Source organism: Mastigoproctus giganteus, chromosome 11 (genome assembly GCF_048544385.1).
Source record: "Mastigoproctus giganteus isolate SK-2022 chromosome 11, ASM4854438v1, whole genome shotgun sequence".
In the NCBI taxonomy this organism is placed as follows: domain Eukaryota; kingdom Metazoa; phylum Arthropoda; class Arachnida; order Uropygi; family Thelyphonidae; genus Mastigoproctus; species Mastigoproctus giganteus.
The window spans coordinates 39,256,244-39,278,114 of record NC_143585.1 but is presented as its reverse complement, the minus strand read 5'-3'; the positions used below and the strand labels follow the sequence as shown (position 1 = coordinate 39,278,114).

Below are 21,871 nucleotides of genomic sequence, written 5' to 3'. Positions count from 1 at the left end.
TCCCAATAATGCCCGGGATATCGATAAATCATTCACACTCCGTGCGTCTTGAATAGAAAACCCCAAGTCGAGGAAATGACCGTTTGTGGGTACTGTATCAGTGCCATCATTAACCTCTCTATTCCCCAAGAAGTCACAGCTTTGCGATAAATCACGTGCCCTCCATCGTGTGAGCGTTGTCAGGCATTGTGGAAAATGGTTACTGAAGCCGACTATAGAAACTAGAAGTCGAAGCTCACAGTTTTCAGACATGTTTGCAGTTGAGATACATCATAAAACCGGAGTACAACGATCCATTTGGTTTCGTTCTTTTGGTTTTTTTATGTAATAGAAGAAGGATGGTGGGTGTTTTTGCGCGCTGTATCCCATCAGTATGGTTTTCATGAAGCTATGGTACTAAGTCCTCGCAAATTGCATCGAGAGTTCATTTAGAAATGTCATGATATAAAAGAATTTTAAATTAATAAATTGGTTATCTAAATTATTCTTTAAACACGGTTTTTTTAATTTTTGATTTCTAAATTACTGATTAAAGTAATTTCGAAATCAAAAAAATTGAAATAATTCTAATATAAATTGAAATCAATTTAATAAATTAACTGACATTAATTGAGTAGATTAATTGAATAAATTAATTGAAATTAATTTATTCAACCTGCCACACATCTTGAAAATTTGAAATTTTAATTGAAATTAATTTCAATTTGAAGTATTGGACATAAATTAATAAAACAAATTTTTTAAGTTACTTAAAAAACGAATTTTTTTAAAATTAATTAAAGAACATTTTTTTTTATTAAATTAAAAAAATCATCAAAAGTTTGAATCCTAAATTAATTCTACCCTAAAAGTTCACTTTGACAGATTTAACTTTAAGAAAATTTTAAAGAAAATATCTTTGAAATTGCTTTTAGAATTAATTTTATTAAATTCATTTTAAACGAAAATTTGAAATTACTTTCAAATTCAAATTTCGGATGTAAGTTACAAAAGAAATTTTGAATTTAATTTAGAAACGAAATTTTTAAATTAATTTTAAAAAGAATTTTTTGTATCAAATAAGAAACTAATTTTTACAGTAATTTTATTATTAAATGAATCGTTAAAAGTTTTGATTTGATTGATAACTTAATTCTAGAAGTTCACTTTCAAAGATTTAGTTTAAGAAAAATTTTAAAAAATCACCTTAAAATAATTTTAAAAATACTCAGATTTTAATTTTAATTTTAAGTTTAAATTTGAAATTAAATTATAATTACTTTTTGTAAACCGAAATCAAACTGATCTTCAAAAAATTGTTCTTTTCTATGTCATTCTTTGAAATAAAACACATTTCCACTTTCAAAAATATTAAAATTGGCTTTAAGTCGTATTTTAAGAACCAGTACTTTATTTTCCTCTAAATTCTTTCAATATATTTAAGAATCCATTATTTCTCTTCCTTTATTTTACTTTGAAAATAATATAACTTTCCTAAATAGATAATAAGACTAACTGTGTTATACCAAATGTGTTTCCCAAGAGGGAAACACAGTTGTCCTCCTCAGGGTGGCAAAGACCAAGTTTGAATCCTGTCAATGAGGCGAGGATTATTTATGGGCCATTTCACACCATGATTGAGTTAGTCGGTCTCAGGAGAAGGTAGCATAGTTTTTCCTCTGGGAAACTTGAGTTTTTCGTCCTACAAATCGACCATAGAACACACATAATTTACAGACATTATATACAACGCAATATGGCCTAAGTTGCTGGTGCACCTAAAATCTTCCAACAACAACAAAAACAATTTTTTTGTTTGTTAATCAGAAGCCAACCTTTAAGTGCAGTTCGAATGATATAAAGAGTATTTATCGGATGATGAAAACAGCTACAGACTTTTATCGGCATAATGGGATGTCTCAACTTTGCCATTACCAGAAAAAAGTAGCTTGTAGCTTTCTAACTGATTTAATGCAAAGACACGATGCCACTGATGTCAAATAAACAAAGACATTAACTATTTTTATGAGGCAGTTCTCCAGGCTGGAATGCACGAGTATACTTCAGCAACAGCAGATGTTCTATAATGCAACAGTACCTTACATGGACTTTTTACTCCATGGTATGTTGAATGATATTACTGAAATTCTCCTTTCTCTGTCTAGCCTGCATTTAATAGACAAAATTCCTTTGTTAACTTTCTCTTTATGATGCAATTCTGGCATATAAAATTTCTGACTGTTTTTCGGTTTTACACAGGAGTATTCTACACTACCCTACACTTCAAAAAAAGTATGGTGCATATCAGTGTAAGCCCGAGTGCAACATTGGTTCTATATTTAATAATTAATATTTAGAAGTAGCAATAAGTTTAATGCAAAAATATTTAAGATGCGTGATAATTTATATAATTATTTAATAATATTAATCAGTTTGATTAATAATATTATTTTTACAGTTTATTAAAATTTAATAGTTAATATTTAATCGAAAACCCATGAAAACTTCCACTGCCTTTGAGCATATTCACTTTTCAATGAACCTTGGGATCTTAAAAATGTAAATTGATTCTTCACCAGCAAAATTAATTCGCTTAAATCCCAAGAATGAATCAGAAAGTTATTTACCAAACACTCTGTGTTATAAAACGTTTGGAAAAACCATTTGGCGCTCCTTCACTGTCCAAGTAAATAGTTCTACAAATTCATTACCGTTGACCTTGGCTGTACACACGCACGGAAGTGTACGAGAAATGTTTCAGCCAATGGCAGCCCAATATTCCTTTGAGATAGTAAAAAAAAAAGGATTCTATCATTACATAAACGATGAGTTCGTTACTGACTAAAAGCTGAATCGATTGTAAAAGTTGAAAGCTTTTTAATTCCTTTGTTGAAGCATTAGCAGAAGCAATTAGCAATGCTTTTATTTAGCCTTCCTGGCTCTTCTGACAACAGCTAATTAATCTACTTCGATATGCCATCTGGATTTCTGCCAGAATAGAATCTGTTTGTTCCTTTGTATATGCCATTCCGTTTCCCATGAATGAGGATTAAAAAGTAAAGCAGAAATAAATTTTAAAAAAAATAGAGAAATATTTTGAAATGTTTTTGATATTTCAGGAAACTTGGCGTCCATTTATATCAATTTCAAGACCAGCTTGGTGAAAAGAAAATTTAAAACGAAATAGCGAAAAAATTGTAAAAATGGTTCTTTGAATCTCAAGAGTTACCATAGAAACGTGAAATGTGCGTAATGTGTTAATTGAACAAATATCTTTTGTGCTGAAAATCATGCAACCTTTTTCACTGTAACAAGTGTATGTACAGAAATATATTTTAAACAAAACCAATTAGTATTTTTTTAATTAGTATTTTTGGTTTTAAAAGAAAATTTATTTGAATAACAAAGAATTAGGGTAAGAGGAGATGGGTTTCGTAAATATCTTTATGCTATTTATTAATTATAAAATAATTGCTATAAAATATTATAGCTGTGACTGTAGGCAATGATTGCTTGAGCTTCTGATGGTAAAGCCTTTGGAACTTACGTCTATGAATTTCTCAATCAACTAAGGAGAGTTTTAAATTAATTTAAAATAATTATATTTTAACCAAAGCGGCAGGTTCAATTCTTACAACAAACTACCACCTAAACTTGTATATAAATTTAGATAAGTTCCTGGAATATTTGGAGACTTTGATACTACTTAAAAGAACAAATAAATTTGGCTAGAAAAAATAGGAAACCATTTTGCCCACGAAGAATCCTGAAAATTAGACATTTTCTTGTATTCAGTTCTCCGTCATGCAGTTTAAATGCCCTCGTGGTAGCACAGTTGGTAGGATTGCTATCCTTCCCCACACTGGGTCGAAAAGACCTGAGTTCGAGTCCAGTCGATGAAGTGAGGAATTTTTATGGGCATTTTTTACAACGTGACTGAGTTAGTCGATCTCAGGAGAGGGCAGCATAGTTTTTTTTCTCCTGGAAATTCGGGTTTTTCGTCCAACAAATAGAAAATCGACCTCAGAACATACACACAATTTACAGACAGTATATAGGAAGCAGTATGGCCTTAGTCGCTGATGCTCCTAAAATCCTACTGCAATAACAACAAATACGGTTTAAATCATTGGTGTACTCCAGACTAGTCGTCAGCACAACTACTTTGTTTTGGTAGCGTTCCAAAGCAAGGCACTTAATACTGTTTGCTTAATTAATTCAATATTTAGTTCCAGCATGCGTTCTACAGTAGCATCTTTTACATCCAACATCTACCTCAGATCTTCATATCTTTCAAACAGGAAACTCTCCATTTTGGTTGTGCATAATGTATCAATTAAGGCTTTTGCATTCTATTTCAGATAGCAAAGACGTAGAAGGAATTCGTAAGATGAAGGTAACTTCATCATAATAATACCTTAAAATATTAATAACGATAAAATATACATGATGCAATTTTATTACTATAAACAAAATGTTTCAGCACTGCATCTTATGTTCCGAAAAGTACGGTATATAAATGCTGCTGGTCTTGTTAATGTCACAACCAAACTAAATTCTGCAGATTGCAGTATTTCAAACTTGACTGATTTTAATTTAAAATTACAAACCGATCTGATAGAGACCCTTCAACTGAGATGAGTTTTCATTAAAGAAACTGAACGAGATAAGCAAGCAGCCAATAAGAATTTGAACGAAAACCTTTTACCATCGGTGTGTGTCTCACACCGTAATTTACTGAGTCCATGAAAGTGATGAGGAATAATTATCTTCACTTTACATCACTGCTAACACAAGGCTCCGTAATCTCTCTCCTCTTTCGCAGCAATTTTCACTTCGTCTTTCACCTTAACGCCACGAGTTTCTACTTGTACACTTCTCGATAAATACACATTAGAAATGAGATGGGAGCTGAAGAATTCCCACCCCAACGGCAAATGGAGTCCGAGGAGGAGCCAAGTGCGCTCACTCACACACACACACACACACACACACACACAGAGAGGCACGCACGAGATGCTCTTTGAAATTGATTGCTGGGTAGGTGAAGTCAGATGCAGACGATGTCTGATTATCTTTCATCTTAGTCAGCCTCACTGCGTCTTGCTGTCCGTCTCTCAAGTTGGAAGCCTTCCCACATTCTGTGAACAAGCAAAGAGCGTGCAGAAGGCTTACCTAGCGCAGTTTCTGATCACTCGGAATGAAAAGGAATAAAAAGATGATGCGAACACTTACAGAATATCCTGACTGCACTGCACTAGATGTGACAAGTTCAAAGATGAAAATGTGGGCAGCATCTTAGAGGTGTTTTAAGAAAGTTTAGTAAGTAAATGTTGTGTGAAAGAAGGAGACTTAAAAGAACAAAATGGAGTCTTTGTTCAGATTTGCTGGTTTGTAAACAACCAGCAGATGGGTTAGATTTTTTTATATATAAATACTCTGAGAATAATATCAGACAAATGGATAAATAAGCTCGTAACAGAGTCATAAAAAAAGCAGATGAGTCCCATTCTGTACTCCGAGGAGACTAAGATGATCAGTTAAACCCATCAGTTACTGGGGAAAGATTAAAATGGAAAATAAATGAGTTCTTTCGATTAGCTTTACTATCTTTTTATTATGATATTTGCTTGAATACAGGGCCGTCCCTAGGGTAAACAGCAGCCGGGGCGAGTGGCACTATTGCGTCCCATTCCACTTTATAAAATATGTTTTTGGTATAACATATATAGAGAGAAAATGTTTATATCTTTTATTTTAAAATGGGTTTTAAATAAAAATAGATTGGTTCATTGTTCTTTAGTTTTAGGAGTATCGGCGACTAAGGCCATGTTGCCCCACGTATATTTTTTTGAATTAAGTGTGTTCTGGGGTCGATTTTCTGTTTCTGGACGAAAAACCCGAATTTCCGGGAGGGAAAACCGTGCTACTCTCGCATGAGACTGACCAACTGAGCCACGTTGTGAAAAATACCCATAAAAATTCGAACTCAGGTCCTTTCCACCCGGTGTGGAGAGGATGGTGTCTTCTGTTGTCTTCTCTGTTACCATTTTGTCAAAACAGAAAACAATAACAAAGTTTTCCCTGTTTTCGATCTACAGTATTTCCAGAAATCTGCTGAAGGACCTGGATTAAAACGTATTCGATTTCAATTGCAGTTTCAATGCTCCTATATTTGATCAAACAGAAATTCGTTTACAGGAAAACTAACAGAGTTCATGTTTCCTATTTTGTTTTCAGTTTCTTATTTATGGTTGGTTGCTGTTTCAGAGAAGTTATTGATTATCCACAATTGCAATTACTGATGTTTTAGTTGGGATTTATTATGCTGATTACGTCCACAGTGACGGGTACGAAGCCATTAAAATGTCACCCGCTGCATTGCAAAAGAACTGATATCTGAGTGGGAGTACGTCACTGTCGGTCTGTTTGTGTTCGGAGGATGTCGATAATGTGTGACTGAGACGCGAAGGCTTTCGCTGCTTTCCGGCAGCTTTGTGCGAGTTCCCAAATTAGAGTCCGCCAGTGACTAATGAGGTGTCTAGAAGGGTCTTCCTTGTGGAGGTAATTATCACACTTCTCAGTACCTTTCCTGCTGTTCAAAGAAATCTTTAATTGGGACTTGAAGGAAAAGGCGACATTCTTTCAACATTCGGCGACAACGCCGCTGCCGACGGGCTGGTGGAGAGAAGCGAATTGAATGAGAATAGGAAAGAGTTACTAAGACCATTAAGGAGAATCTCGAAAACGGAGCGTGCAGAAATAAATAAACACCTCGGAAATTTCTCTGCGTGTTCTTACTTGTGACCTTCTTTGATCCTTCTCGAGACAAGAGTTTGAAACCAATGTTTCACACCGTATCTTAAAAAAGCGTGAAAAAATATCCAATTTTTATCTAGTGGACTTGTATCGAAAAACACACTGCAAACTTATTAATAGTTCTTTGACATGTTTAACAAAATACACACATTTCAAAATACATATATTTCAATGAAATTGGTGACCACTCACTCCTGCAATGATAAAACAGCGAGCTGAGCAAGTTGAAGTATGACCACTCCTACAACGAACTGAGCTAGAGCTAACAGTATTCACTATACGTTAACATATGTTGCATTTATGAATTGGTAAATAATAGTAGACTTGAAAACTGACACCCTGTGGAGCTAAAAACAAAAATTCCGATTGCAACTTGTGTGGAATTCAGCGAATGGCATACATTTGTTAGACATCACAGACTGGAGGGTGTGGTTTTCTCAATCAGCGATGGATTCATTCAGCAGGGCACCTCCTCATGTCACCCTGTCATATTTAAGGGATTTAAACCCATTCGGAAGACCGCCACCTTCCGAGACCTCATTATCATCCAGTGTCTGTAAGGTGGAGTCATACGATCTGTGGATTTTCCACGGCTAATATGAAGAAATAGTGGGAAGCTTTCCAGTGTCTCTCAATGTCCAGTGTCCCTTGTGGGTGGCACAGTTAGTAGGTTCGCCTTTCTCCCCACACTGGATGGAAAAGACCTGAGTTCGAATCCCGTCGATGAGAGGAGGAATGTTTATGGGTCTTTTTCACAATGTAGCTGAGTTTGTCAGTCTGATGCGAGGGTAGCATGGTTTTTTCTCCTGGAAACTCGACCACAGAACACACTCAGTTTACAGACAATATGCATCGGATGGTCTTAGTCACCGATGCTCCCAAAATCCAACAGCAACAATATCTCATTGCCAGAGTCTATAAACATATCGTCTGTAGCAATTTAATCGATATGTTACATCGCCGTGTGCCAATATTTTGTACAGGTCTTCTTTATTCAATTATCATCGAAGACTGGAAGAATTTCTAAAGTCCCCTTCAACTGAAGCTCTAATTAGCCGATCACAGGAGAATCGTTCCCGGCTTTTTTTTTTTTTTTTGGCTCCCAAACGTGCAGTTTTTATGAGCCTATAAAAATTATCTAATTGAATGAACCAAGGTTTTTAGGTGTAAGGTGTATACTAAGCACCAAAGAAATTAAGGCTATAAGGAGACAATTTTTGTGTCTTTAACTGCCCGTATTCTTTGGTCGGTGTGGACGAAAACCCGATTTCCCATTAGAATAACCACGTAACCCTCGCCTGAAAACGACCAACTCAGCCTCGTTGAAATAGAAATCCCTAATAATCCTCCCATCACCGACAGGATTCGTATTCGGGTCTTTTTCCCCCCATGTGGTAGGGCAGTGATTATATTCACTGTGTGACCCACTAGGACATGGATCACAATGTTTACATTTTCCGAGGTTATATTCCTCTCTATATCACTGTTTTTAACCGGGGACTCAGTGGACAAAAAATTACTAGTCCTTTGCAATTGGCACCAACAGATAAATTAACGTACACAAATGTATGTTGCCACATGGTAGGATCCTATGTTCCTTGGTATCGGGTCTAGTTCAGTCGAGTCCTTTTCTCGTGTCAATCCGGTGATGGGGAAGACAGGTGAACTTTTCGATTTTCACAAAGATGTTATTGTTGAAGCACGTTTAGCAAAAGGCATTCTGGGGGGAAATAAAAAATGTTTTTGTTCTGTTAATTTCAAATTGAACCCTACTGAAGTCTCAAACCCACCCCCACAAACGCAAATCTAATTGCAATTCACAGAAAATTCTGGATTCTAGGGTGTGTAAGGCGGGTGTTAGCAGAACATTAAAGACACATTTATTTACAAAAGAAATTTACAAACCTTTAATGAACATTATATACAGCATTTGCATAAAAGAAACAAATAATTACATACAAGCATACCAATTTCCATATATATGAACCATAGTAGTACAATGCATTGTCTCTTTCTCATCAACTATTCTAGATTTACAAATTATTACCGTAAGTTTGTATCAGTTTTATCTTACTTAATATGAATCCTCGATGATTACCAGTCATTCTCTTACATTACAACAATTTTTATCACTTATATCAGTAAAACTCATTTCAAAACTTATTACTCTTTCTATATATTTTTTTAACCTTTAACACATGAAGTGTATTGCAAGTGTATTACCAAAATGTATTACAAATGTATTACCTCTTATCTCAATAATATTCACTATAGATCACCCATTCTACATTAATTACTCTCTAGTTACCATCTTAGTCATCCCCTTTACCACCCTTACGTTATTTCATATTCATTAACATTCATAACAAATTGTCTCAACCTTAGTAACTAACTTGCCTACTACAACAGGAATGTTCTTTTTTTAAAAGGACTCTAATCATGAGTCCTTGAGTTCAGGATTCGAGAAAAAAAAAAAAAACAGGAACAGACTTACGTTCCGGAATGGCCGCTACTTCCAATTTCCTTGCGTTCAGGCTTCCTTCGTGGCAAACAGGCTTCCTTCCATTTCTTGGGCACTCTGCTTTCCTTAGTGGCGGACGGGCTTTCTTCGATTTCTTGGGCACACTGCCTTCCGATGCTGGACCAGGCTTTCTCTCTCTTCTTGGCTCACATATCTGCACAACTGGCCATTTCTCAACGGGCCGGACCCTAGACACAACAAGTGTAGGCTCTCTTCCTGGCCATTATCACTGCCTTCCGATATCGGACCAGGCTTTCTTTCTCATGTTGGCTCACTTATCTGCACAACTTTCAACGCACATATTTCTCACTCTTCCATACCTCCAAAAAACCATCATCACTTTCAGTCAGCAGTTACTCGGGCCTCTACGCCTCACTACCCGTTCCTCTCACGATATTTTCTTCTTCATCTTGCTACCACAAGATGTTAACTCTGACCACCAAAAAATCTACTTCTACTTTTACCCGCAAACTCACGACTTTTTCGACCACAGAGAAGTCAGATACAGAATGGACACTGTCCCAAATGGACACTGGAATCCCTTCCCCAAGGACTCCAACCCATCCCCATACTGTCTATTTTTTTCATTCCTTCCTATTTGCTAAAACAATTCACCCCCAGCCGTCTCCCTAGGGCACAAGCCAACCCTTTTCTAGAAATTTCTCATTTTTTTTCACACAGCAGTATGGCCCTTTCATGTTTGCCGGTAACCTCAAAAACACTAATTTTCGTGTTCACAATTTCTCTGCTAAATATGGCCAACTTATCCAAAATTCAGTCACCCTGACGCCGTTTTCTTTTGACGCGAACACTGAACACACCAGTGACACCCAATTGAGAAAACAAATGTTTTCTCAATTGTGTGTCACTGGTGTGCCGGAAGCATCGATCTCAAAGTGTACAATGAGTGGAAGACGAAAGGAAAATATTTCACCCTGCAATATATCATTTTTATCCGGGATTGCGATGGATTCTTTCAAGACGACAATATAACTATCCACCGTACAAGAATTGCATGGGAATGGTTCGAGAAACATTCCCAAGATTTCCAGCATCTATCCTGGCCGCTTAATTGTACAGATTTAAGTCCAACAGAAAATGTTTGGGATATTTGGAAAGAGCAGTTCGACTTTGCAGTTCTCTACCGACCATTCAGCAGCTTACAAATGTCCTGATAAAAGAACAGTCAAATCTAGAGTTACGCTCCCACAAAAACCTAATGGAATCCATGCGATAACTGCAATTCCAGAAAGGATGGCTCTCCTAGATAGTTAATACAGGTTTCTAATTTTTTGGCCAATGAGTATAATTATTAACCATTTTGGAATTACATCCTGGTAACTACTTAGCTAATGATTATAGTTTTTCCCATTTTGAAACAGAAGCATAGGGGACGAACAGTATGAGCTGACAAGGAATTCTTGCTATGAAGAAACTCATTTACTTTATAAGTTCCATAATGTAAACGAGTTTACAGAAAAAGGCTGCCATATAACGCTAGCGTTCCTTTCTCTTCTTATTCCATCTCATGTAAGTGAACACGCATTTTCAGTTAGCTTGAAGTTCTGCTGTTTTCGTTAACTACAAACACCTAATACATTGTATTACTTCTTAAATGTAAATCTTAAAGAATATTAAATTTATAATGACTTTTCCAAGACAAACAATTATTTAAACAACCCTTTGCGCTTTTCTAGTTCAATTTATATAAAATTCTTGTAAACAAAAAACAATTGCATTAAGTTTTATTGCCGATAAACAGAGGTCACATACAACTACTTAAATACAACTGCAATAGCAAAAAGGATTTAACCCAAGCAAAATTGAATTGCCATTAAAAGGTAACATCTTACAAAAGACTTCGTTTCATGTATGTAAAGAAAGAAGAAGAAGATAAGCAGACAAAAAGAAAGGATGGAAGGGCACTACTGTAGATTATAATATTATTAATTTCGTCTTTAATACTAAATTTCAGAGGCTGCTGAATCTTTCTCCAGTATCAGAACTTGCTCAATATCTAAACATATTTGAAACTGTTCCAGCCAACACTCACTGCCATCTGGTTGACTATTTTAACTCATTCTGTTAGTGAGGCGATCTCAATCACTGTTACATCTTCGAGTACTCCTGTTGAAGCGACTCAGCAACTCAGACCATTTTTTATGGTAAGTTGGAATACTGTCGAGGGACATCCCTAAGTACTTCTCTCCCTCACTGGAGGGAGAATGTATTCTCACCTCCAATTACCTGCCAATAGGTAGTTTACTTTTAGATTTTAAATTGATGTTAATTTTTGAAGTAATTTTTCGATTACTAGCGTGTACAATTGTTGAGAAAGTGTACATCCTTCTTTAAGTTCCTCTAGAATATGATAAAGTGCAATTCAGCTATTTATTTACCTCCAGGCATAATTTTGCCTCTTGGGATAAAAGCCGAATCATCTTGATGTAGAAATTTCAACCGTAGGACTTGAGGACATCATACAGGTCGCTTTATAGATAAATAGATAAAGCTGATTTGCATTTGTTTTTAAAATTATGCTAATTATCTCCAGCAGCAATAATGCAGTTTGATGAGATAATTATAAGCTTACTAGGATATACCCAGTCAAGTGAAAGCATTAGGACCATCTATCTAATAGTGTGCATGTCCTCCTCTTGCCGCCAGCACCACAGCTACACGGTTAGACATCAACTCTATTGGAACTATCAATCCCAGGCTGGCTACCCACCTTGTTGACACTCGCTGCGTGCAGTATTGCATTCACAGCAACCTCGTTGTAAATTAATACGCTTAATTTATTCTTACTTTACTTTTATAGCTTCTCTCTGCTAATATGCCTTCACCCCTATTAATCCCAGTTCTCCCTTACCTAGCTCTCGCAGCTTACTCAATGTCACTCAACCTATCCCTTTGTTCTAGAAATGACCGTCTTTCAAACTACTCTACAACTTGCTCTTAAATGAAACACTCTCCTCATTCCTGCTTAACCGTCAGCTCACACCTTCACTCAACCTAACAACAGCCAAAAGTCTTTTTACCCAAGTCCTGGACAAGGAATTCTAACATAAATGAATTCTATACAAGAATTCATCTTATATAAACACTTCTCTTTACTTTCCATAGATAATTTATCCATATATATGTTCACATACATTGCGTCGATTTAATTACTCACCAATTTCATCTCTCGCTCAATTACCACTCTCTTATTCCTATCATATCTTACAGATTTTAACTTGACAAAACCTAACCTCCCAATTATAGCACCATTAAGCTCTCTCTCTCTCTCTCTCTCTCTCTCTTTCTCTCACATTCTGCCTCACTCTAACCTTTCTTAGCCATTTAACCGCCCTTTCATCATTACAAAACGTTCTCCTAAAAGAATACAAGGAATGGACTTACATTATTCCAGTCGTCGCGTCTACTGTACCCGAAAGTCCTGGGATTCTTCTCCTTCTGCTTCTGGTACTGGCCTGACTCATCTTCATGATCAGGTTTTTCTTATTGCCTATCTTTACTTATCCAAATGCGTCCGCTGACCGTCTAACAGTACACTGCATCCAGTTTCCTGCTGACACCATCTTCATGTGCTCCTACCTGCTCGCTTGATCTTCTAATCACTACACTGTCAATCTTTCTTCATTCATGCTCCCACTCCCACTTATTTCAAAGCCCCCGTTTTTTTCTTACGTCCCCGCACTCCATCAATTTTCTCGTTCCTTCCACTTCACAGTTCTCATCACCACTCTCTACATTCCACAGTCCTCATCACTTCTCTTCTCTCTCTCTACACTCCACAGTCCTCCGAGTTTTGGGATCCCTCCCTCAAGAATCTGTTTCAACCAATCCTGCCTACTTTAATTCATTCTCACTCCTTCCTATTCGCTAGAAAACGTGACCTCCATTTAGGGTACATCTAAGTGGAATTGCACGTATAATTTCTTCTTGCCCCACCCCTGTTGTTTTTATTCTTTCTCTCCTAGACAACAGCAGTGGTTTGTCATCCTCCTCCTCTCTGTGCGCAATGTCCTCTCTGTGTTAAAGGCAAAGTTGCTCTAGTTATTGGAGTTGCTGATGATGGAGAATCAACAACCAAGAAGAAAAGTCTAAGAAGTCCAAGGGTACTAAGAGTGTCAAGATTAAGCCTCCTGAAGTTCTGGAGTGTTCAGTTGAGCTAGAGGTGCTTGGAACGGACATAGTAGAGAAGTATTTTGAATTGCAGTTGTTGTTCAAAGGAAAAGGTTTTGAACAGTGAAATCCTAAACCTCCTGTTAACCGGGTAAGGCAAGATCTTGAGAGTTCGGGTGATCAGTCGTATTTAGATCTCTTAGGTATGGAAAAGTTAAAAGAAACAAGATTAGAGTTAAGGCATCTTTTGCTTCGTAGTGAGTATAATATTCCCATCATTGCATATGCACAGGTATTGGATTTTTGGAACGAGCTGCAGACTGTTACTGCAAAATTGCAGACAGAGAATAAGGTTCTGTCTGCAAGATTGGAGGAAAAGAGTAAAGTCTCGCCACCTGCAAAAACTTATGCTGAGGTAACAACGGATAATAAGCAGAAAGACAAAGAAAAGTCTACGACGCAGACGATTATCGTTACAACTAAAAATTAAAAATATAAAAACAACGAAGATTGAAAAGAGATCTTCTATATTCAAAGACTATAAAGTGTTTTAATAATTTGAACATTGTCACAGAGAAACTATGTAGAGACAAGATATATGGGAAAGAAATCTTTGTCAATGTGTATCCACAGGTTCAATTATGAACTGTGAAGCAAAGAAGGACAATCAACCGACTTCCATACAAATAAAAAGAAACATGTGACGCTCCATGGCAGACACTACAATGACCTCCATCAATATCACATAGATAAAATTGCTTCCAATGCATGGCTCACAAGCAGGACGCTCTACCCCGAGACGGAAGGATTCATGATCGCCATCCAAGACCAGTTAATCAACCATCATCAAAGTTTCTTGTGGCGACTGACTGATCAACACTAGAAACTATAGAAAATACATCGCTAAGGAGTGCGGTGTCAGATAATACATGCCAACGATGCTACCTGGCCTCAGAAACGATCCAACAATCACTGCTGGATGCAAGGTGATCACCCAGACTGAGTATACTCATAGACACGATGTCCAAGGTAGCTAGGATAATACATCAGAGGCCAGGTAGCTAATACGACCAGGTAGCTAGGATAATACATCAGAGGCTAGCGAGGAAATGCCAGTTGATCGAAGAAAGTGTACCGTACTACAAGTACGAACCCCAGGCCCAAACCCACAAGAACCTCCAGAGACCCAAACCCACAAGCTGTACTGGGATCGCACCATAATAACGGATAAGACCATCCCACACAACTTGTGGACAAGAAGGCTACCTATCTGATTGACATAACAGTGCCCAACACTGGCAACCTTCAGCAAACCCATGAGGGAAAAAAATAAGAAAATACACGCACCTAAGACAGGAGATCAAGTGGGTTAGTTCTCTGACGGCACCAGGGGTTCCCCCATATGGCATATGCAACAAGTAACAACCAACGCGATCATCGTGTCAAGCACAGGTATGGTGCCAAAGACCCTTCACAACAGCCTAGCAGCACTAGGTCTCCCAGCGAACACCTACAAGGAGCTCTTGTTATTTTGTTGATATAGGGTTTACGCTCTGCACATCAATATGGTTTTAAGAGGGGATCTTTTGCAGAAGATGTATATGCTGTCTTTGTGGACTTTGAGGATGCTTTCGACACCTTTTGGTGGGAAAGTGCCCTCAGGTCCCAGAGATTGGCTAATTATGACAATTATGTTTATTCGGTGATTAGATCGTATTTTAAGGATAGTCAGAGCTCAAACTCTGAGTTATAAGAGAGCTGTTTATAGAGGGTGTCCGCAGGGATCAGTTCTTGGTTCTACTTTTTAGAAAGCCGTACTGGATCAGTGGCTTGTAAAAGATTTTGAAACTATTTATCGCTTGGCATATGCAGCTGATCTTCTGGTATGTATACCAGGAAGGTCTAGAAATAATTTGGAGGAACGAGCTGAAGTTGTAGTGGAAGATCTGCGAAAGTGGGCTTCAATAAATAAGCTTAAAATATCAACATCTAAAACAAAGCTAACGGTTCATAAGAAAAGATTTGATATTCACCGACCACCTAGGGCAGAGGTTAGCAACCTTTTTGAGTGAAGAGCCGTTTTTGATCTTCTTCTTCTTCTTCTCTTCTTTGGTCCTTAGCTGGCAGCTGGGGGAGGCGGTTGGCCACGCAACCAGTATGCTGCTGTAGGTGCCGCAGGGTTTCGGACTTGCTCTGTGATGTTCTTCCATACCTTACGATCCATGGCTTCAGTCCTGGCCTGGTTAAGGTCGAGACGTCGGCTCTTCAAGTCATCTTCCACTTGCTTGGCCCATGTTTTCCTAGGCGCGGTCCGTTGGATGCTCCATTGGGTGGGTCGTTGTCTCCAAAGGAGTGTGGATGGTATTCTGTTCGTGCCCATTCTACATACGTGGCCAAACCATCTGAGCCTTCGCTTCTGGATTTGGTCGGCAATGGTTGGTTGCTGTTGGCATCTGGCGCGGATGGTATCATTAGTGATGCGGTCGCGAAGAGAGATGCCCAAGATCTGCCGCAGGCATCGCATTTGGAATACCTCAAGTTTGTTCAAATCTAACTTGAGACAAATCCATGTTTCCGATCCGTAAAGAAGAATGGGCAGGATCAAAGTCCGGAAGAGTCGGATTTTAGTCTTTGTGGAAATGTTGGTCCTCTTCCACAGCACCATTTGAGCGAGGCGAACGCAGTGGCCGCCTGTCCAATTCTGCTGTGGATTTCCATGGTGGATGCAACTTTCTTCTCCTGGACCAGCGACCCAAGGTATTTAAAGTCCTGCACTTGCTCGATCTGGACGCCTTCGAGATAGATGGTGGCTTGCGACCCATCTGTTGTCAGGGCCTTTGTCTTACCAGCATTGATCTTCAAACCGTATGGCCGGGCAATGCGGGCAATGTCGTAGAGGATGTCCGTGGCTTCAGCGTCGTTACCGGCAAGGATAGCACTATCATCAGCAAACATCAGGTCAGTCACATAGTGATCCTTGTCATATTGTATGCCCTGTCTGTTTCTGAATGCTTGCCTCATAATGGCGTCGACCACGATGTTGAAAAGCAACGGGGAGGCTACATCCCCTTGGCGGACTCCAGTTTGGATGGTAAATTCCTCAGATAAATCGTTCTGGATGCGCACCTGGCTGGTTAAACCTTTGTATGCAGTTTGGAGGAGTGTGATGACTTTTCGAGGTACATGTTCAACCTCTAGTAGTTTCCATAAGGCAGGCCGGTGGACACAGTCGAAAGCAGACTTAAAGTCAATGAAAACAATGGCGGTTCGCTGTCCACACCGGATCCTCTCCTCCATCAGCTGACGAATGGCAAAGATTTGATCACAGCATCCTCGCCCGGGTCTAAATCCTGCCTGTTCTTCTCGACTGGTTTGCTCTTGATGTTTTTGCAGTCTTGACTGGATGATCTTCATAAAGACCTTTCCGATGATGGAAAGGAGGCTGATGCCACGGTAGTTCTTGCAGTCCCGGTTATCACCTTTCTTGTGGATCGGCACGATAATGGCTTTCCTCCATGTTAACGGAATTTGTTCAGTGCACCAGATGGTTTTGAGGAGTGAGTGTAGTCGGCGAAGCAGTACATCTCCCACGGCTTTGATCGCTTCTGTGGTGACTTGATCCACTCCTGGTGCCCTGCCATTCTTCAGGGATTGTATGGCTGCTTTCACTTCTTCTACTGTAGGCTCAACATCGACCATGGAGACCTCAGGGGGGTCGATCGAGAGTGCTGTTGCTGGCGGTCCCTGAGGTGGGTCGTGATTATACAAAGCTTTGAAGAATTCACTCCACCGTTGCAGGCGTTCGGATGGTGATCGCACGAAGGTCCCATCAGCATTCTTGATGTTGTCACTAGTCAATTTGGCCTTTCCACTCAGACATCTAAGGGTGCGGTAGAGAGTGCGGTACTCGTTTTTGGATGCCGCCACTTCAAGATCGTCTGCCACTTGGTTCCAGTATGCTTCTCTTTCTGCTGTCATTCTTTGTCGGACTTCTCGGTTTAGCTGCCGGTACCGTTCAAAGTCGACCAACTTTGCCTGTTTCCGTTTGTCTACGAGGTCGAGGCACTCGTCTGATATCCATGGTTGCGTTCGACGTCGGGTAGGTGGACATAGGGGCTTGGCACATTCCAGGATGGCATCAGAGATCTGCTTTTCTTCTTCATTTATATCCTCGGGCACGGCCAGCATCTCGAAGCGGTTGGATAGGGCGATCTGATATGCCTGTTTGTTGGCAGCATTCATTAGCTGCCTCCAGTCCAGCTTGGCTGACCGAGATGATCTTTTTGCATGCCGTAATTTGAGCTGCACCTTAGCCCGGATGAGGTAGTGATCAGATCCGCAATCAGGTCCCCTCATGGCACGAACGTCCATGAGTGATGAGCGAAATCTGGCATTGATCAAAATGTAGTCCAGGATTGCTGAGTCCTTGCCAGATGGATTTCGCCATGTAAGTTGATGTTTTTGAGGGTGCTGGAAATGGCTGTTTCCAATGATCAGGTTGTTAGATGCGGCAAAGGACAACAAACGTAAGCCGTTGTCATTGATCTTCCCATGGCCAAACTTGCCCATTGTTGTTTCCCACCCAGATCTGTCCACGCCAATATGGGCATTAAAGTCCCCTGCGAGGATGATCACTTCTGTCTGCGGAATTGAATCCAGCGTATGTTGGAGCTGGTTGTAGAAGTCATTCTTGGTCGGGTCCAGGCTAGTCTCAGTTAGCGCATAGGCGGAGATAATATGGGTCTTGATGGTGCCCTTGACAGTAAGGACTGCCAGGCGGTTCGATATTGGTTGGAAAGCGATCACACTACTGGTGGCCTGAGCATCGACCATAAAGCCCACTCCTGCTTCTCGTTTCTCACCACCAGAGTAGAATAGCATAACCGCGTGGCGCCTCCGTAGCCAGGTGGGAAGGAGCAGCAGTGCGTAGCACACGCTTCTTGATTAGACCGGGGTTCGAGCCCGTCACCACCAAATACGGAGGATGCGGAAAGGTCATTCAGGGAATGACCACCGCATATCCCGGAGCAATATGGCCTTAGTTGCTAATGCTCCTAAAAAACCAAAACAACAACAACAGCATAACCGCTTCGTTAGGTGCTGGTGGTTGGATGATCATCGTTCCAGACCCGGTGAGCCTTAATTCGGATAATGCCGCGATTGATATCTTGCACCTAAGTAGTTCTTGGGCAATGATTTCCTTTTGTCCAACGTGGTGCCCCGTTCGAACATTCCATTCGCCAATGTTAATTGTCCTTTTCGGCGTAGTAAGCTTATTGCTGTGGCCAGTGATCCACTTCACACCAGCACCCTGGGTCCCCAGTGCTGGCGCATCGGCTACCCCGGATGCGGTAACATTGTTATAACAGCTTGTTCTGTGGCCAGTGGTCCACTTCACACCAGTACCCCAGTGCTGGCGCATCGGCTACCCCGGATGCGGTAACATTGTTGTAAGAGCTTGTTCCGAATTTCATGCGGTTTCTTGCCTAGTTTCCCCGGTTTCCCGGTTCTGGTCATTTCGGCAGGATGACCATCCTCCTCCTTTCGCAGCCGGGCTTGGGACCGTCCATGGCGGAGTTATTGTTCTAATTAAAAAAAGAGAGAATCCAAAGAGCCGCACCTTAGCTCAAGCTGGGAGGAGGGGGGGGAAGATTTTTAAGAAATAGAATAGAGTGGGAAGGTGTTTTATTAAAAAAATATAAAGTTTGAAATATTATTTATTAATACTGAAAAAAACGTAACAAACATCCAATTAGGTACGAGTTAATGTGACTTTTGCTGCTGAACTTCTTGAGCGAGTCTCTCACCATCAGGAGAGTATGTCGCAATTTTCATCTTTAAACATGCTGAGAGATTCGCATTGTTCAGGCGGTTTCTTGATTTATTTTTATGTTCAAAGAGCCGCAGGTTGCCGACCCCTGACCTAGGGTTTTTGTTTCAAATAAGTTGATTCCATATGTGCAAAATCTGAAATATTTGGGAATCATTATGGATGATCAGTTAAATTTCAGTTTACAAGTGATAATCTTGCTTTATATATGTATATTGCATATAGAGAAATTTTGTATTAGTTAAAAAAAGAGTCTCTATCAATTATCAGTATCTCTGGAGATCCTCTAGTCCCGATTAAAATTAGTAAAGTGATTATTTGGAACAAGTTTGTTGCTTCTTGGCAAACAGGTGGGATTCAAGTGATTCTAGTGAAGTAACCCGTCTTTTCATTAAGAATGTTAACTTCAGTGCAGATAAGAAGACTTCTTGGTTTTTCTCTAGAATATTTGCATCTTTTTTACTTATAGGACATGGGTCTTTTAAAGAAAAACTGTGTTAATTTAATTTAGAATCAGATCCTTTCTGTTCTTGTGGTGAAGTGGAAGACTGGTTGCATATTCTTCTTTACTGTCCTATATATGAGGTGAATAGATCTTTGTTGTTTACTGCTATACCTGATTTACGCGAAGATAATGTGTTTGCTCTCCTCAGCTCGCAAGACATTGCAGAACTTTTCATCTAGTGTTTTCCTGAAAAGGAAAATCATCATGAATCCATCTAGTCGGCAATAAACGTAAAATTTTAATAATTTAAGTTAAATACGGTGATATATAGCACTTCTTCCAGTGGGAAATTCTGTATGCCATAGTGTGCCATGTACAGTTGATAATAGTATGTTTCTTTTAGTACACAGGTTTGGGCAATCTGTGTAAAGGAGATTGGCATCCACTGGTTTAACACTACCTCCAGTGGGTGCTACTTAAATACTGGGATACGGATACGGCTCCTCGTGCCGGTGGAAGCATTGGGAAGCAGTTGTCCGTGGCTGCACCCTGGTGGAAAAGAGGCCTGACACAAACAACAGAACACAAACACATTAACCTACATATCAGGCCTTTTTTACAGAGTTCTGTATACCTGCACAGTCAAACAAGATGGAGATGGATAATTTCTGGGAGTCACCATGCACAATTTCCGTAATATTGCCACTTTTCAACCGGTGTGCCACCAAGTGGGGAGGAACATGGGAGTGGTCATAATGTTTTGACTCTACAGTGTATATCCCACTTTAAATTTTAAGTTAACTCAGTTTTTTTATTAAACATTAGTGATTACAGAAGCTTTTGTTAATTTTAGAGACTTATAACAGATTGATATCTTTACAGATAGCGAATATGACGAACTAGACGGTCAGCAAACAAGGTTCAAGCCTGAAGCTATTGATACGTTATGCCAGCTCACGAAATTCAATCGAAGGGAGCTTCAGCTTATGTATCGTGGCTTCAAGCAGGTGAGTTCAACAGAGGATTTCCTTCTTCCGCTGTTCCACACGCTTGCGCTCTCACATTGTTCTGGTGGTGTCCAGTAAGCTTTGGTCAATCGTTATTTTCAGATTTCCTCATAAATAGCGGCTCTTCTGGAGGTGATAATGAAGGGCAGAATTGCAAATTAAGACGTAGTTTCGGGCAATAGTCGGCAGATGTAATTTCTCTCCTCCGTGAAGAATTAAATTACAGTTGGGTCATTTACATAAATGCGTGTTAAATATTCGTGTACTCAAACACGTCACCTTCATTACAACAACATCGCAAAGTGGAGTGGAAGCTACCGCTTCGAAAATGTCCAATTATGGACCATGGTCTGCTGCGACACAGAGCCGAACCCGGTGTAAGAAAAGAATAATAAAAATCATTTAAAAAAAACAAAAATTGGCAATACTTCTTTATTCAGTCTTGGGGATTTCTTTTCTTCCCGAATACATATAGGCGGTGGTCCGAGAGTAGATTATTGATTTCTAGACAGCTGATCAACCTCGCACTCACATTTGCGACAGTTTTAAAATAACGAAGAACACCGAGCTTGGGCGATGGTTTTCGACACTGCATGTATTGCTTTCTTCGAACATTGGTGCAGCCACTGGATGTTTAGATGAATTCGATTCTTTCTGTAAAATAATTTGTTTTCTCCTTTAGGAGATTTTTGTCTTTTAGTTGATGCTAAATTATAACGTAACTAAAACATGCACTGTGAGAATAGAAAAATGGAAGAATATACGCCAACATTCTCCACATATTTGTTTTCTTACCGAATGCCATCAACGAAGTTTCTGCTAACATCGAAAAGGCAATCGATAATAAATACCATAAATATTTACTCAAAATCACGATAAAGACAAGCTTGATCTCTTTACGAGAAAAATCTTTATAAATTGGCAGACATAAATCTGTTCTCCACAAAAGTTTCCATTTAAAAAGGAGCCGGCATTTCTATCTTGTGTATGCTCGGATAGCTTGAATCAATATCATTGGCCTTCTCACAAACAGTTGGAGAAACTCCGATAAATGTTAGCTGGATTCCTTTTTTTTCCATGCCATTGGAAGGATTAAGAAATTAGACTCTTCTCCAGTGTACCGCCTTTCTGTTTGTGGT

At 39.3% G+C, this 21,871-nt stretch overlaps 1 protein-coding gene across 3 annotated transcripts in view; it reads left to right on the top strand.

The window, feature by feature from the left end:
- LOC150077929 (Kv channel-interacting protein 4-like) overlaps positions 1-21,871 on the top strand; it is a 322,570-nt gene that overhangs the window by 288,065 nt on the left and 12,634 nt on the right. For all 3 annotated transcript variants that reach the window (XM_090385340.1, XM_090385341.1, XM_090385342.1), the window contains one exon: positions 20,608-20,732. In XM_090385340.1, coding sequence (XP_090241466.1) covers positions 20,608-20,732 — 125 coding nt within the window. The remainder of the gene's footprint in view (positions 1-20,607; positions 20,733-21,871) is intronic.